The sequence below is a fragment of the Lissotriton vulgaris genome, chromosome 8 (genome assembly GCF_964263255.1).
Source record: "Lissotriton vulgaris chromosome 8, aLisVul1.2, whole genome shotgun sequence".
Lineage (NCBI taxonomy): Eukaryota > Metazoa > Chordata > Amphibia > Caudata > Salamandridae > Lissotriton > Lissotriton vulgaris.
Genome location: NC_141696.1, coordinates 503,592,597 through 503,611,320, shown reverse-complemented (window position 1 = coordinate 503,611,320; position 18,724 = coordinate 503,592,597). Strand labels below are relative to the sequence as shown.

Genomic DNA, 18,724 nt, shown 5'->3' with positions numbered 1-18,724 from the left:
CAGCATTTGCACGAGGGACCCTGATCTGGGTTAGGCCTGGGGTTCCATTCGCACTGACTCACAGCAATATCGACGCCGAGGGGCGCTACGTCTTCCTACAGGGCAGACTAGACGGGCAACAGTTGGTCATAGCTTCCATTTACGCACCTAATGTAGAACAGGGGAAATTCTTCACACGCTTATCGGCAGTAATAGCGCCCTGGCCGGACGTACCCTTGATAATGGGTGGGGATTACAACTGCGTGCTAGATGTCTCCCTTGACCGCTCGTCCCCCCCGACGACAATCGCCCCAGCACACGCAACCTCCAGAGCCCTACTTGATTGGGCAATGCAATGGAACTTACAGGATGCCTGGCGAGTCAGAAACCCCACCGCCAAGGTGTATTCCTACTACTCGGGAGCCCACTCACTGCATGTCAGGTTGGATAGATACATGCTGTCCCGCGACCTGATTCCCTCCGTGACAGATGCAGACTACCTGGGACGGACGCACTCAGACCATAACCCGCACACACTGGTATATGGATGGAGGCGCCCACGCCCGCCTGTACCCACATGGCGCTTACAACCAGATCTCCTACTCGACACCCCATTCCGAGAGGAGCTATCTAGGAGAATCATACAATATTTCGAAGACAACAACGACTCGACCTCCTCCCCGAGAGTCGAGTGGGACGCCTTCAAGGCGTTGACCAGGGGAAGCTGCCTCGGCATACAGGCGGGCCTACGAGGACAGGTAGAGAGAGATCTGATAAGGGCGGAGGAGGTGCTACTAGATAAAGAGCGAGGGGCGACAGGGGGCGACGATTCCCAGCTGATATCGGCCAGGGCGGAACACGCTGTATTGATGGAGCGCCTAAAGAACATTAACTTCGCAGCACACTCCGCGCGCACCCACAACGCGGGGGACAAACCGGGCAGGCTGCTGTCGTGGCTGATACGGCAAGACACGCAATCCGCGTCGGTACTGTCGATCCGCACTGCCCAGGGCGTCGAGGTCTACACCCAGACACAGATCCATGAAGCGTTCACGACACATTACAGGTCCCTGTACAGCTCTCGGTTGCTGGCCACTGTGGTAGAGATCACGGACTATCTGATGACACTGCAGCTCCCAACAGCTACTGCCGCCCAACAGACAGAGCTGGGTGCTGCGCTCACTGGCGAGGAACTAAGGGAGGTGATTTTCTCCCTCTCCAATAGCAAAGCGCCGGGCCCTGACGGACTCCCGGCAGAGTTCTATAAAGCCTATTCATTGGTGCTAATAACGGAACTGTTGAGGATGTATAAGGCGGCCTTGGAAGATGCTGAACTCCCGGCGTCCCTAAACGAGGCTAACGTGGTCTCTCTGCTGAAACCGGGTAGAGAAGCGAACGAACTCGGCTCATACAGACCATTAGCACTCCTCAACACCGACTACAAAATATTAGCAGCCGCGCTGGCTCGGAGACTTGCACCGCTGGTCCCCACGCTGGTCCACGCTGATCAAAATGGCTTTGTGCCGACCAGGAGCACGTCCTACAATCTACGCCGTTTTTTTAAGATCCAACGATATGCGACCCCCACCTGGCCACGCTCAAGATGCATCGTACTCGATCTGGAAAAAGCGTTTGACTCGGTGGAATGGCCGTATCTCCTCCGAGTCCTCGAGAAATACGAACTGGGCGAGGCCTATATCCAGATGGTGGGGCTCCGAGGTGAAGTAATCAGGGTTCCCAAGGCCTACATGTTCCGAAGATAACCCACTTACATTCAAGAACTGTTGGCACGGAAACTGTAAAAGTCAAAGAACAAGTTTATTAAGACCCCATGGGGTGGTGGTACACTCATACAGCACCCTTCGGTAATGCAAGAGGTATCACACCGAACATCGGTGTGACCCTTCTTTTATATGATTCTACAGGTAATAAAACGTACACGCGGCACAAAGTTACAGAACATTATGTACATATAAGGGCATATTTTGGAATACTGCCAGCTCATTGGAGGGTTTCAAACCCACTGGTCAGTTTGCGGCACATTCCTGAGGAACGACTGGTCAGTGTGAACTGCGCATGTGTGGCTTGATCAGTACTAAAAATAGCCTGTTGCTGGGCAGACTGAAGTGGTCAGTGGAACGGACAACGGACTAAAGGGCACGCCGGCCACGAGGCCGTTCATGATCTAAGATGGCCGCCAACACATACAAAATGGCGTTTCTATGTATAGCTAATTTAAGCGGGAATCGTGTAGCAAAGCTAAGCGCTAACCCAGCCATCGTCAAAATACGACAGACGACCCTTTTAGCGTTTAGCTGAAGCTACCTCATAGTGGACATAGTCAGGGTGTTCATCTTCTATGTCAATTAGCATTATTTGTATTACTTCTTTATGAAGCATCATTTTATCATGGGCAAGAGCTCGTCTCGAGGGTACACAAACTGACAGGCACATAGAACAAAAAACTGGGCCACACTGGATACATAAACAAATAGAAAACAGAATTCCCACAATAATACATAGAATCGTTAACAGTTTCCATCCCCAGGTGGTGAGTATTGACCAGAACCATCCTGACAGAGTCCAAGTACCATTATCTGGATGTATTTCAGCCGCTATCTTATGTAGTTTAGTGATGGCATCATATACAGAAGGTGAATTATCAGGTATGTAAACGCAACAGCTACTTCCGATGATTCTACATGCCCCCCCACGATCAGCTAACACTACATCCAGAACCATCCGATTCTGAAGCGCAACAATTCTAGAAATCTGTACTTCTTCAGTGATATTCCCAAGTGCAATTGCGGTATCATTGGCCACAGCCTCAACAACACGAGTTAGTCGTCGAATCTTTCGACTGTTCAAAGCTGCCCCAACAAAAGAGAACAAACCCAAATTGAAGTCCACATATTGTTGCAAGGTAGTGTCCGTTTGGTCAACATCGTCCAAGACAAGGGAGCGTTTATCACGATTCAAAACAAAGTCGTGATAGAGGATGTAGTTGTTGTGATACATGGGTGGGGCAATGAATACAGGCGGCAATACAAAAGACACGTAGCAAGTGCCTGACCATCCCAAAGGAAGCTGATGATAACCCTTCGTTCCACAGATAAAGTAAGTATTTCGGGAAGTGACAAACGATATACCAGTAGGACTATCAAACGTAAGTGTAGTGTTACATTCACTTCTCCCAACAGAAATTACACCTTTATTACGTATACATAGGTCTGCTTTGGTAACGATAACGTTGATAACATGTGCATTCGATACATTGACATTCCGCTGGTTGCTATACATTCGTGAAGCAGACACATTGTCAGGGCGGTACTCTTCATATTCAAATCGAGTACCCTCAGCTTGTGGATACCCATCCCGATCATGATGACACAATTTATTTAAACGAAAAAGCACTCCCCCTTTTGTGGGCCATCTCAAAGTAAAGAGGAGAGTATAAAATGCATTACAAGACCCATTATGCGAAAACGGGAGAGGGATGAGTGGAGTACCCCCTTTCTTCTGATGCCCAGGCAACATCCCACACACCCAGCAATTTGAAGTGTTTGTCATATTGTGTGTATGAATAAAACTATTGTTCAGATAAGTCTGTCGGTGCCGTTCTTCATGATAGGGCAGGGTGAAATGGAAATGTTCAGATGGAGCCGGGGTAGTTGGCAGCAAATGTTCACGTGCAGGTACCACAAGTTCGACTACCCAGGCTATTGCCGCAATCACTACGATAGTCAGAACAAAGAGAATGGCACCCATGAGTCTCTTATCTCGCACTGCTGATAATGCCATAGTTCTGCAAACCTTCGCTGAGGCTCAATAATTCGATTTAGTCACAAAGTGTCTCATACACATACGTGTATACCTAAAAAAAGAAAAATGTGGTGCTGAACTCCGAGGTAGCCGTTGTTTTCTTCTCCGGGCCAAGACGGGTGTCGCTACACTGGCAGAACTGATCCCCCCCCCTTGGAATTCCCGGTTTCCGTTTCACAAACCTGGAGCGGTAACCAACCAGTCATTAAAAATACAAAAATCTTCTTATCGAGGACGCAAGTTGTAGCGTTCTCGTCCGGCAACAGTGTGGTCCGGGAAGGCTCCCTCAACTTCGGCCGACGTCACAGCTGGGCTCTTTTCTTTCTCCAAAATCTCTTTGTAGTCGGTCAGCACAGCAGGAGTCACCAGGTCCAGAGAGACACGGCGACAATGTGTCGAATGCACCCACCGCTTCCAGTTGGTCACTCGTACAGCGGTGCGGGTTGCAAGGAGGACCTGTTCGGGGCCCTTCCACCTGGGCTCCAGACTGCTTGCTCTCTCTAACGAGCGAATCATCACGTGGTCACCAGGGCGGAGATCATGGCCCTCTCCAGTAGAGTTGTCAGGGAGCGCTTCTTGAACCTGTTGGTGAATAGAGAGCAAATCATTTGTTAATCGTGCCAAATAATCATTCATCATAACACAAGGCAAATCATGTATTAATCGCGGCTTGGGCACCCCCCAGATATTCATAGGGCGCCCAAACACCACCTCATAGGGCGTAAGGCCAGTTCGTGAGTGGGGTACTGATCTAAGAGAGAGAAGTGCTAGCGGCAAAGCATCTGGCCACTTCAACGATGTAGACGCCACAATTTTGGCCAGCTTAAGCTTCAACGTTGCATTGTACCGCTCGACCAGACCTGCTGACTGAGGGTGGAATACAGCGTGAAACTTCTGCTGAATCCCTAACCCCTTCAGTACATATTCCACAATCTTTCCAACAAAATGAGGCCCATTATCGCTCCACAGAAATTTGCAAACTCCAAAGCGAGGAAAGAATTCCTTAAGCAACACCTTAGCTGTTGTCAAAGCCGTGTTGTCTTTCGTGGGGTAGGCCTCAACCCATTTGCTAAAAGCACATACCACCACTAGGACGTACTTCAGGTTATTGCAGCGCTCAAGTTGGATGTAATCCATTTGGAGTACCTCAAATGGTGCAGAAGGTGGAACGAACCCTCCTTTCAGAGTATGGGTCCCCTTTCCAGGATTGTGTTGCAAACATACCAGGCAGGTCTGCACTACTCTCTTTGCAGTATTAGCAATCTCGGGATGTTCCCAAACTCGTGTTAAGAGCCGAGTGATTGCAAGAGCTCCGACATGCGCCAGTCCATGTGTCATCTGGACCATCGCCTGCAAGTAAGCTGCAGGCAATTTCCACTTTTCCATGTCTTTGCTTCTCCAACAACCCTCGTCATCTAGTACCCCATCGGCTGCCCATGTCGCAAGTTCAGATTCGGTAGCTGATTTTTGAATGTCTAATATTTCTGCTCTAGCATCACTCCATCGCTCAGCCTGCGATTGTACCACATACATGGGGGAGCTAGTTCGGGACATAGCCGTTTGTCTAGCTATGCTGTCTGCAAAGGCATTTCCTTGACCCACTTTATCCGTAATCTTTTTGTGGGCACTGCATTTTACTATCGCTACTTTCTTTGGACCTAGCAGCGCATTTAGGAGATCACGCACTAGTTCTCCGTGCATAATGTGCTCTCCGTGAGATGTCAAAAACCCACGTTCTCTCCAAAGTAGCCCAAAGTCATGTGCCACTCCAAAGGCGTACCGGCTGTCCGTGTATATGTTCACACATAAACCAGCACTCAGTTCGCAGGCTCTTGTTAAGGCTATCAGCTCTGCTGCCTGAGCCGACTTTTGTGGTATCCTAGCTGTTTCTACCACTGTCTTAAGTGTCGTGATCGCATAGGCTGCGGAAGTCGTGCCATCTGGCAGCCTTAAACACGATCCATCGACCCACAGTTCCCCATCCACATCTGGAAGTTGGACATCCTGTAAGTCAACACGACCCTTTGTCTGTTCCTCGGTCAGGAAAACACAATCATGATGTTTTTCTTCCTGACCCTCCTCAGCCGGATAGGGCAATAAAGTGGCAGGGTTCAAAGTAGCGCATCTTTTCAGTGTAATGTGTGGCGCCAAAAGTGTCAGCTCATATCCTGTTAGCCGTGCACTCGTGAGGTATTGGGTCTTTGTTTGGTTTAACAGAGCATCTACTGCGAGAGGAACTAACACCAACAGTTTGTGTGATAACACTATTCCCTCACTCTGCCGTATGGCCACTGCTGTTGCTGCTACCGCTCGAAAACACCCAGGCAACCCTCGTGCTACAGGATCCAGAACGGCAGAGAAGTATGCACATGGTCTCTGCTTATCCCCGTGTAATTGCACTAATACTGACAACACGCACCCATCATTCTCGTGCACGTACAATGTGAAAAGTTTCGTATAATCTGGTGTGCCTAACACGGGTGCGGAACAAAGGGCCTGCCTCAGCTGTTCAAAAGCCTTCTGACATTCATCTGTCCACTCGAGGGGCATTGGTGTAGCTTTGGACAGTAATGCTAGCAAAGGTTTTATGATATGTGAAAAACCCATGATCCATTGTCTACAGAAGGACGTCAACCCTATGAAGGCACGTACATCTCTCTGCGTGCGTGGGACTGGTGTGTCTAAAATTGCTTGAATTCGATCAGATGTTAATGCACGCCCCTCCTTAGACAACAGATGACCGAGGTAGGTCACCTGAGGTCTACAGTATTGAAGCTTCTTCTTCGAAACCTTATGATTATTCTGTGCCAAAAAGGAAAGCATCGCAAGTGTACTCTGTTCACATTGTGCATAAGAGTCAGCAGCCAGCAGAAGGTCATCCACGTACTGGATAAGAGCAACGCCAGACTGCAATTTAAAGGAATCCAACTGTCTTTTTAAAGCCTGACTATAGATGCTAGGACTTTCAGTATATCCCTGGGGAACACGACAAAATCTATACGATTTATTATTTAGCGTAAAGCCAAACAGGTATCTGCTATCAGGATGAACAGGGATAGAAAAGAACGCATTCTTTAAATCAATTACACTAAACGTGGTGGCCGTTGGTGGAACCAAAGTAAGCAGGGTCGTAATATCAGACACCACCGGGTATTGAGGAATGACAATTTTGTTGATCTCTCGCAAGTCAATGATAAAGCGATAGATTTTGCCGTCAGTATCTCTCTTAAGGATCGGAAGAATAGGACTGTTGCAAACATTATAAGGGACCTCCTCCACAACCCCTGCAGAAATCAAATCCTGAACAATATGTGTCAATGCAATTTCACCTTCTCTCGAAATCTTATACTGTGGCACTCGTGGTAGAGGGGCCCCCTCCTTAACAGTAATATGTATCGGTGGAATACGCATCTCTCCCACATCCGTATCTGAGGTCGCCCATAACGTGTGCGGGAGAGAGGCCAAAGCTGAAATATCTGAGATTGCGTAAAACCTGTCGGGGTCAGGATAATTATCATTCAGGATAACCCGCACTCCCTCCGGAGCGCAACGTATTGTCGCTCGAAAATATTTAAGCAAGTCAATACCCAGGATATTGTCTGGGGTATGGGGTGATAACAAAAATTGACCAAAACTAAAGTATTTGTCAAGACATAGTGCAAGGGGCTTGGACAATGGGCTGGGGGAGGGTGTGCCATCAAACCCTACACATGTAATCATTTCGCCAGACAGGGGAGCCCTCGGAACCAAGTTTTTCGACAAAGCGCTACGTGTAGCTCCTGTGTCGACTAGAAATTGATCAGTAGAACCCAGAATACCCGCTGTTACATATGGACCCTGCTGATCTACCGGCACTTCAACTGATTCCTTACCCCATCCTACGCAGTCCTATGCATGCACATAATCCTGGTGTTCCACATTCTCTCCCTCCGAAATCTGATATTGATTCCGCCTATCAAACGTATTTCGTTCATCCTGGCCACGGCCCCTCTCCTCAGCCTTTCCACGATCACCTCCGCCACCTCTCGCTCCCGTATAACCTCCTCTTGACCTTCCGCCTCCTCGACCACGCTGACTACGCTGCTCACGAAGTACCGGACAATCTTCGGCCCAATGCCCAAACTCCTTACAATAAGCACACTGATCCTCCGCTATGTCCGTACGACCATACGACGTATTTCCTCCACCCCGTCGACCTCTATCATTCCCTCTACCCTGTGTTCCCCGAACCTGCGCCAACATCACCTTCGTTTTCAATTCCTTCGCCTTTTTCTCTACACTTTCTTTAGCCTCCAATTCCTGCCGCTCATAATACTGAGCCATAGTTAACAAGGACGCAGGGGTCGCCGTGGCCCAGGAACTTTCACTCGACTTCAATCGTTTAGCAATCTCCGGTAGGAGATTAGCCACATACTTATCTACAAACAAATGCCGACCCGTATCGTCTGTCAAAGATTGACCACTGTAATCATGAAATGCCTCCTCAAAACGTGTAAAGAAATCTGAGACCGTTTCATCGGGTTTCTGCTTGCACGACGTCAACATAGTCCAATCAATCTTTTTAGAGGGAACAAGCGTCTTTAATTTAGTCAGAATAGCTGCCAGGAGATCTAGAATTAACTGACAAGGCTTACATGCTGGTTCCCTGTCTAAATCTGCAGCATTAATTTCTTTCCATGTGCCCCCCAATATCGTTTCATCATTATTTTTACGAATTTGCCGCCACATATCAGGTGGCAGAATTAACCCAAAGAACAAATCTATGTCCACAAGAGTCATCACACAAGACGAAATAGCCCCTTCCACCCCTTCATAAAATGCCGCCGGATTTTTTCGAAGATCAGGTAACGAATTTTTCAACGCCATAACGTCTGCTCTATTCCACGGCGTATATACCCAATTATACACAAAATACCCTTTCGCATCCTTTGACAATTTATCATCATCCGTACCTTCCCCTTTGGGTGGAACATACAAAGGCGCGGCTTCACGCATAGGCATAACATGCAATGCAGAACTCTTATCTGAACCACGGAGAGAGCACTCCTTAATCTGCCCATTATTTCCCGAACCGGACTCCTTTTGCCTCCTTTTCCGCTCCTCCCGCAATCCGGCTGTCTCATCCCGTAGCGCGATCAGTTGCTTGAATAGGTCGTCAACATCTGAAAGATCAAAATCACCTTTAGCCAAATTCTCACGATACACTGACAACGATTTAGATTCTAACGTGTCTGAAAGTTCCCGATACGCGCCTACAACTTCATCCGCCAAACTAGACAGAAAATACATTAATTCAAGATCCGACCACGCTTTCTTTTCTGTTAACAACTGCTCCTGAGAAACACAATTCTTATTCACTTTACGAGCCCAACTACGCAAATGAGCGGACCTCGCCGTAGTAAACCTGAGAGCAGATATACCCTTGTGATCCGACTTATCCTGTCCATCGTCCTCTGAATCCCCAGCTGGAGCCGTCGGCGAAACATACGGAGGCGGTGACCGATCTAACAAAGAAAAATCATCAATTTCATTATTAAGGACAGGATAAAGTGGTCGGCGGATAGGAAATTGACCAGTCGTCTGCAATTTACGTTCCCGTTCCTCCCTTTCTTTCTTCTCCTGAGCCTCCTTTTCCTCAAGCTGTAAAGCCTTATCCCGAGCAGCCTTGCGCTGCTCTTTGTCCGCCAAGGCAACCTCACGCTTCATTCGCTCGCGCAATCAAACATATTTTGTCTAGACCTGCGTTGAAACAAACATTGCTCTACAAACTGTACTTTACGTAAATCGAACGACCCATGTAGAGGCCATTGCAATTCAGGATCGGCCTTTGTATACTTATGCCATAATTTGCTGTACATAATAGGGGGAAGGCCATGCTTGATGTACATCTCACGATTTGGTGTTCCCTCTGGAGGAGCCGGCTGTGCTTCCGCTAACCTAATTGAGGTACCCTCTCCAAGACAGCACATCCCTCGGAGTGTGCTGAAAACAGGCATGTTCAAAAAGTATCACGAAAGCGTGACACCGTATAAAAAGGCACTTACAGTACTTCACACAAATGTGCCGCTCAAAGGGAAAAAAACAAAGTTAGAGAAACATCTCTACATGCCTGCCTATGTGAAGTGCACTACACATATAAGTTCAAAGATCACAAATTCACAATGTTAGCTAACTCAAATCAAAACGTAGGACTTCGGCAAGCGTCCGAGGACTACCTTACCGATCACAAATCACAGAATTTCAGTAAGCGTCCGAAGACTACCTTACCGAACACAAATCACAGAACTTCAGTAAGCGTCCGAAGACTACCTTACCGAACACAAAGCTTACCCAAATTCTCAAATGTCCAGATTCCAACTGCCAAGGTCTTGTAAGCCAAATCAGCCAAACGGCACTTTCTCAGCGATGCAGACACTCGAAAACTCAGTCGGAGACCGGCGCCACCTGGAAGGTCAGATCGGAAGGAAAGGAAGAAACACCGTGGCAGCCAAGACTCGGGTCACTCGTGGCAGCGCGCGTCCATGGCGAGTTTCCAAGCCTTCGTCACGACCTCTCCTTCGGGCATCCGAGTCGCCGATGAGTCCCTTCGTGGTCGCCAATTTGAAGTAATCAGGGTTCCCAAGGCCTACATGTTCCGAAGATAACCCACTTACATTCAAGAACTGTTGGCACGGAAACTGTAAAAGTCAAAGAACAAGTTTATTAAGACCCCTTGGGGTGGTGGTACACTCATACAGCACCCTTCGGTAATGCAAGAGGTATCACACCGAACATCGGTGTGACCCTTCTTTTATATGATTCTACAGGTAATAAAACGTACACGCGGCACAAAGTTACAGAACATTATGTACATATAAGGGCATATTTTGGAATACTGCCAGCTCATTGGAGGGTTTCAAACCCACTGGTCAGTTTGCGGCACATTCCTGAGGAACGACTGGTCAGTGTGAACTGCGCATGTGTGGCTTGATCAGTACTAAAAATAGCCTGTTGCTGGGCAGACTGAAGTGGTCAGTGGAACGGACAACGGACTAAAGGGCACGCCGGCCACGAGGCCGTTCATGATCTAAGATGGCCGCCAACACATACAAAATGGCGTTTCTATGTATAGCTAATTTAAGCGGGAATCGTGTAGCAAAGCTAAGCGCTAACCCAGCCATCGTCAAAATACGACAGAGGTACACGTCCCGACTGGACGGTTGTTCTCTGACAGGATCCGCATAGGGAGGGGCACCAGACAGGGCTGCCCCCTCTCCCCTCTGTTATTCGCCCTGGCGATGGAGCCATTGGCGGAACTGCTCCGCACCTCCGGCGCCACATGGGGCATCCCACTAGCAGACGGCACACACTCGGTGTCCCTGTATGCCGACGATTTATTACTTTATATCAGAGACCTCACGTGTATACCCGCGGCACTCACAGACATCTTCCGAACGTTCGGGGACATGTCGGAGCTCCACGTTAACTGGGCCAAATCGGGAACTTATGCATTTAGTGGTGAGATGCCGCAATGTACGGTGCGCATGATGGGGGAGACGCTCCGATGGCACCCGACGGTATTCAGGTACCTAGGGATCTTGATATATCGAGACCCCGTGGATCTCCTGGAGGGCAACCTAGTGAGAGCTATATCCTCGCTCTCTGCCCAGGTCACGTTCTGGAACTCCCTCCCACTGAATGTGCCGGCCAGAGTGGCGCTAACCAAGATGATAATGCTCCCCCGGCTCCTCTATTATTATACCAACCTGCCAGTGTACGTGCCAACACGCATATTCAAAGGGTTAGAAACCCTCACCAGGCACCTCATTTGGAACAAAGGGAGACCCCAGGTAGCGTTAAAGACTCTATATGCGGCCACAGACGCTGGAGGCTTAGCGGTCCCCAATCAGGAACTAAACTACTTAGCAGCCCAACTACAATGGGTCGCTTACTGGCTGAGCGGCAAGAACCTGATAGACACCGCCACGGCCGACACCACACTGTCCCCCGTACAGGTGCTAACACTCTTCCACCCTCAAACTCAGGGACGACCCCCCACACAAATCCATTTGGCAATCGCGAAGCGGTGCTTTCCGCGGGCCCTTAGACTCACCAGAGATACAGTGCCCTATGCTCCGAACCTGCCTCTACTAGGGACTCCCTTAGGCACTGACATACTGTCCTCGACTGAGCTACGCAGCTGGACTGCGGCAGACTTAGACGACCTGAGCGGACTATACAGCGACGGAGAGCTGTTGCCCTTCGAGACCCTGGCCACAGACACCGAGCTACCAGTGGGTCAATTCCTGGTGCATGCCAGACTCCTACATGAGCTGACGAAGACTTGGGGTGACATGAGCCACGAACCGTCCACTCATCTACTCATCCAGTACCTACACGTGATGGGCGATGGGTCCCATATAGTGCACTGGCTAGCACAGGCACTACACAGTCACACCCAATTCTCCTCCCAAAGACTGAGGGAGAAGTGGGCGACTGACCGGGGATCCGACTGGACGGACAAACAATGGGCCGCGATACTAGCGGGCGCCAGAAACATTCCTCGCAATGCGCGATTTAAAACCATCCAATATTATATCATTCACCGCGCATATTTGTCTCCTGACAAACTGAATCGCTATTTCGGACTCACCTCGTCGGCGTGTCCCAGATGTGGCCTTCCGGGTTCGGACTTCCTGCACGCACTCTGGAGTTGCGCCCACCTTGCCTCGTACTGGTCAGCGGTCACAGACACGCTGACAGCAGCCACAGGTCGAAACTCTCCCCAAGACGTGGGAAGTATGCCTACTGGGACTCTACAAGAGAACCAAGCAGACCAAACTACGGGCGCGTTTTTGGGACTTGGGCCTCATCACGGCTAAGCGCCTTATCACGAAACGGTGGAAAAGTGCCGCCCCGCCGCGCCCTGCGGACTGGTGTCATTCCCTTGGCAACTGGGCCAGTGCGGAGAGTGTGTCTCTACACAGAGAGGAGACCGCTGGACTACGGAAATACCCGATCGCTCAAGACTGGGACGCTACCCTGAATACATATCATCGGACATGCGCCCAGGCCGGCATAGAGTGCCACCCCGACACGGACTAGAGGAGACCCAGTTAATTACTGTCTATGTTGAGCGCGGACGTTCCCCCCCTCCCCCCCCTCGCCACCACCCGGCCCCTCCCCCCCCGCCCCCCCTTCCCCCCCACCGCCTTCCCCGACCGACGAGACCCTACACAACGAGAGATGTCCCCTGCCGATCCCCCCGCCCGATCTCCCCCCCCCACCCCCCCGCCTTACAGACGCAGCAACACCATATCCTCAACTATCCCCACCCCTGCACGGCCCACATAGGGTGCACCACACACAGCTAGGATCCTACATACACAACCACGCACACGAACACTAGTCCAACAGTTGTTGAAATGTTTTCCCTACCCCCTCTTCTTTTACTTCCCAGTTATATCTCTTGGTTGACGCAGAGGTAGTAAATACTGTACTAGTGATAATGCTCGCTCCTCCCCTCCCTGTCTCCTTATCACACGATGCCGGCAAGATGCTCCCATGTACGGGAAGCGGAAAATTCAGCGACCTGCATGACAACGGAGGAAATGACCCTGCCCTTGCTCGCTACTGTGCACATCAGGGAACACTACTTGAAACAATGACTGTTGGTTTTCATGAAACACCCTGGTCCTTTCGCAGTGCTACGAGCCGCGAGCACTGCAACGCGAGACATTTTCTAGCACTGCTAATTATGTACTACTGCATCTCCACTAGCTACTGTTTATTTTCACTCATGTATAATTGTTATGTCAGTATGTGCTACTAGCTAGGTATCATTTGTAGTAATGATTTGTTGTTATGATATCGTGTGGCAACTTATTACCTCCTCTGTGAAACTAAATAAAGTTTAGGACCGTTGGTCTTAAAAAAAAAAAATAAATAACTTGCCACTAAAATGTGCTTTATAAAGGACGTATATTTGTATCTCTGCTTAACATATTTTTGGCAACAAAATATTTTCGTAGGAAGTGTGATTTTCAACAAAACTAAGTAACTACAAAATGTGTTCTTGTTCATCTAGGCATCTGGGAGTTGAGGCGATCGGAGATCACTCTACTGGAGGAGCTGGGCAGTGGACAGTTTGGAACGGTGCAACGAGGAAGGTGGAAAGAAAAATATGATGTTGCAATAAAGATGATCAAAGAGGGCTCTATGTCAGAAGATGACTTCATAGATGAAGCCCAGACCATGATGTGAGTTGTTCCTCTTTTCTAGACTAAGGAAAAAAAGTTATTCAAAAACTATTTAGTACAGGATACTATTCTATTTAGCCCTTCACTGAGAGGACCACTCTTTAATTAGTGGGACATTAGTGTGGTATATAATGAGTCTACAATACGCAGACAACATAGTGCTTCTGTCACAAACTCCTCTCGGCCTACAACGTATGATCTCTAAGCTTGCGTCGTACCTCTCGAACGCACAACTGACAATAAATCTTAAAAAAACTAACGGCTTATGTTTCTCTGGCTCTCGCAAGAAAAGACAAAAAATTGTCTGGAAGATAAACTCCACCACACTAGCTCAGGTAGACCAATATAAATACTTGGGCATCTCACTGGACCATCAATTAAAGTATAGACAGCACTTGGAACAGGGGAAATCAAAAGTTAAACAACTCCAATTTGCCTTCAAAACAGTCCAAAAACATCTATGCGGAAATTCCACCGCCCATATTTTAAAGATCGTAGCTGCTAAATTCTTGCCATCGCTTACATGTGGCTCTGAGATGATGGCAACCCGGGACCCCACAGCGCTAAACCTCGCTCAATCCAGTCTGTTCAAAAACCTTTTTTCAATCCCTCGTTACATTTCGTAATCCCAAATACGTTTGGAATACGGTCTCACAAATCAGTTCCCGGCAAGACAAGGAGCCCTTGTCAAATACTACTGGCGAATGAGGGACGCGGAAGATCATTCCCTGTTCATCTGTGATGGCTGGAAGTGGAAAAACAGGCAGGACTTCCCAATTCCACATATAAGTCCCTCAGGCAAGCGCTTCAATCATTAGCACTGGAAGAATCCTGGCTTGCACCCATGACTTATACTGCTTTCAAACTGCGAACCAACAAAGCAATCAAACAAGCGTCACTACTAATGGACAAAGCTGCAGTGGCTGGTAAAAGCCACGCCTGGATTGTTCTGCCATCATACACCCACTTGAAACCCCATCCATATTTGCAAGACTGCTTCAGGGACTATTACAAAAGGAAATTAAGCCTGTTAAGGTTGGGCTGCTTTGTGAGCAAAGATCTCACCCCCAAATGGCTACGGTCGTGGCCAACTCCCGACTGTCGCCTTTGTGACAACGGCGCAGAGTCACTATTGCATTTAATATGTATATGCCCTGCACTTCAGAAACTAAGGAAAGTGCTTCTGTTACCACTCTTAAGACACGCTCAGGTGAGAACCTGCAGGGCGGCCGTCATCATATGCCTCAGTGGGTCTTGGATAAAATTATCTTGCAATACTATAAAATTTTCTGGAGCATGCTGCTCAAGAGCGGGGAAACAAGGCAGCAACCAAAGAGGACTCAGGATAACAGGTCTGGACACAGCCGGCCATGGACTCACCTTTATTTTCCTAACAGACTATTCTGTTTCCATTCCCTAGTATTCCAATTCATGTCACAAAAGTGTACCCTGATACAACTTACATCACTTCCCTAAGTTTTACTTTCCCCCTTAGACCACTTTCTGAAAAGCCCGTGTAATTTTATATTCTCTTTTCTTTTCTTTTACTTTTTTTGTTTTATTTCGACTTGAAGTTGATTTTGTGCTGTTTTAAAGATGTAAATATTGACCAAATGGTGGTAAGCTCCACCCTTTTATGATTTTTTTTTATAAATCAAATAAAAGTATTATTACCTAGTGTGGTATATCTATCAAACCAGATGAAATGCAACCTAGTCAGAATCTATAGCGTGCAATAAATACCACACATTCACGAGTTCATGAGGAAAAACAAGCAGATTTGTGCGCGTACTGCACCAAGGTCTCCATGCTTAATTCAATAGCGGGTATTTTTCACTTGATAAATATCAGCAGTTTTGACTTGTCAATATTTAGCAAAAACGTATAACTGAGATAGCAGAGGTTATCTTTGGGGGAGGTACCTACCACAGATGGTAAATACGGCTTTTCCAAGTTTTCAACCTCAAAATGGATGCCTGTGTTCCAGGACCTTTCCTGTGATACATTTCAGCAGCTTTGACCTTTCTGTGGAAAACTAATTTAATGATATATTTTTAGCTTAAAGCCCTAGATGCTGTTGTTGCTGACAATTGTAGATGCCCAGACGTGGATTCATAAAATGTATACATTCTCAGATGCATAGGCATATATGTATTTGTGACTTTGCACCTGATTGCAGTGGTGGTAAGTCAACTTCTAAATTGATGAGCACACATTAAACCTCACACACTTACACACATCAGTCTTACCTGCTGGCTCTCTTGTTAACGTTCTAGGGAATATATCTTTCATTATTGCCACTCAACATGGGGTTCTGCGGTTTCACCAGTAATCGTGCTGGGCACCGGATTCCCCCACTCACCACAGCAGCTCAATGTTAATATAACTGCAAGTGGCATTACATTTGGGTTAATATTGAGGCACATGAAAACCTCCTCATAATTTCATATCAGAGGACCTATGGGTGGTTTCTAACAGGAAAGCTCCATGCCGGGACCATCCGCATTAAGGTAGTCTTCATATGCAGGCAAAATACTTTTCTCAACAACGTCACACAAATTTCAGTCAGCCCTACTCCAACATTAAGTGACAACATTTCTGAGACTCTTCAGCATCTGCCTGACTGTAAAGGTTTCCCTTAAAGGAAATTACACACAGCAATCACACAGAAATACAACCCACTCCAAATGTACACAGCCTACACGTTTGGAGTCTGATCTGAATGCACACCCAGGCAAACATGAAATGTAAGGCACAGTCGCGCTTCATCCCAATCTCACTCCTACCAAACTTCTTCATAACACAGACAACCACACTGTACAGCTTTAATTTGCATCAATTGTTTACTTACACCTGCACGCTAATTAATAAGAAGAGCAATTCGCTGTCCTTGGCTGACAGTTGCTTGGCATGAAATGGATGGTTATAGGCCAGAGACCTCCACTTTTTTGCTCCGTGGTGGAAACAGATGGGGAGAATTGCCACACACCACTAGAACACTGAAGGATTCAAAAGAAGGAGAGCATCTGCTGTTTGTAGCTCTCCAATTTCCAAACCATGTTGAGGCTAGCCCTTACATGGAGGATACATTGAACTCAGGGGAAAGGCGTGGACAGAGAGGTAATCGAGAAGCTGAAAGCAAGAAGACAGAGGCGGCAAACAGCAGTGAGGGCACAGGCGCACAGATGCAGCAGTGGCTTCCTCATTCTCTGTTCTTACCATCTCCTTGCTTTCCTCATTACTTGCTGTCTGAATGAGTACTCGCCCTGACACTGGAAACATAGCTGTTTTTTGCAAAATCAGTCTGCGCTCTCTGTATCCTCATGCAAACACAAACAAATGCAGAAGGAGTACAATATTGGGGTGAAATTGAAGGCACCCATGCTTGAAACGGGAGCGTTCTACCTTGTCAAAACAGACCCTTCAGAAGTATTCCCTGGTAAATCTGAAAGTGGATTAGAGCCCTATCTCCTCTTGTAAATGTCAAATAGGGAACAACATCTATTAATATTTTTAAGGATAGATATCTTTCACCAGCTTTTGTTCCCGAAGGGGGCCTGGTATTCATTTCACAAACTGCATGTCTGAAGTTGACATAATATTTAAATCTGTGACACCATGCAGATTGTATTTGTATGTCCAATGTTTTCCTATCTACATCATACATACTTCCGCCTCTGCATTATTGATAGGGTATGCAGAGATGCGGGGCCAGGATTTACACCACAGTTGCCGAGCAGAGCAGAGCAGCTGTGTCCCTCTCGCCCTAAAGCACATTGGTAACATTGCCATTGGCAGATCCACCCCATACACCGCCGATTGAAACCTTTGAAACACTCCATCCGCCTCTGATTTGACGGCACCCATGGAGCAAGTGGCGAGCTGCAGGAAAGCCCTGGGGGCAGCTTCAAGACTCCACCAGCTGCTTACTGACCACATAACTGACATCACAGTTGTGCTCTATCTCCCCCACTCATGTGGCACTGAGTGGGGAGAAGAGGGGGAAAAGATTGTGAAGACTGTGAAAATTGTGATAAGGAGCAGCAGAGGCCACATCCCCTTTGTTTTTTCTTTGTTCGCCCTAAGTTGGCAGGGTATGCTCAGACGTGAGTCCCTTGCTCACTTTGCCACTGGATTCAAGCAAGCCCGGCTGAAGACGGCTGTAATGCCAGAAACCGGTCCTCGGAAGCTTGATTTTGGTCCAGGGAAGACATGGCTTGGCAGTTCGGGCTGGACTGTTCCCATGAGGCACAGGGTCAGACTGATTTGCGTATGGCCATGTCTGAACTGGGGTGGCCCAGTGAGATAAAGAACGGTGATGTATTAAACTCAGATCAGTTGACTGGGGGTGAGTGTTTGTATTGTCAACACTCCGTCCATCATCCCCTTTGGTTTTAGAATGTAGTGGCAGCATTATTACAGTTAGCCAGGAAAAAACGGGGGGTTGGGCAGTTGACTCACTCCTTAATATGGAAGCCAGATGTCCCAGGCAGGGCGTCTTATTGCATCCATAGTATGCCTGAGGGAGAAGTTGCGGCTGGCAAGTAAGCAAGCTCAGTGCTTGGAGGTGGAGGTAAAGGACATTTAGGGGGAGGTGGGGAGAAGGTCTCTGAGGTAGCAGGTCTAAGTCCAGCTTCAGAGGTCAATCCTCCGGATGCGGAAGTTGCCTAACTATGATTGGGTGC

The 18,724-nt window shown here is 48.0% G+C and overlaps 1 protein-coding gene across 1 annotated transcript in view; it reads left to right on the top strand.

The window, feature by feature from the left end:
* Positions 1-18,724, top strand: part of LOC147697232 (cytoplasmic tyrosine-protein kinase BMX-like) — a 619,305-nt gene that overhangs the window by 330,558 nt on the left and 270,023 nt on the right. The window contains exon 15 of the mRNA XM_086936120.1: positions 13,868-14,039. Coding sequence (XP_086792246.1) covers positions 13,868-14,039 — 172 coding nt within the window. The remainder of the gene's footprint in view (positions 1-13,867; positions 14,040-18,724) is intronic.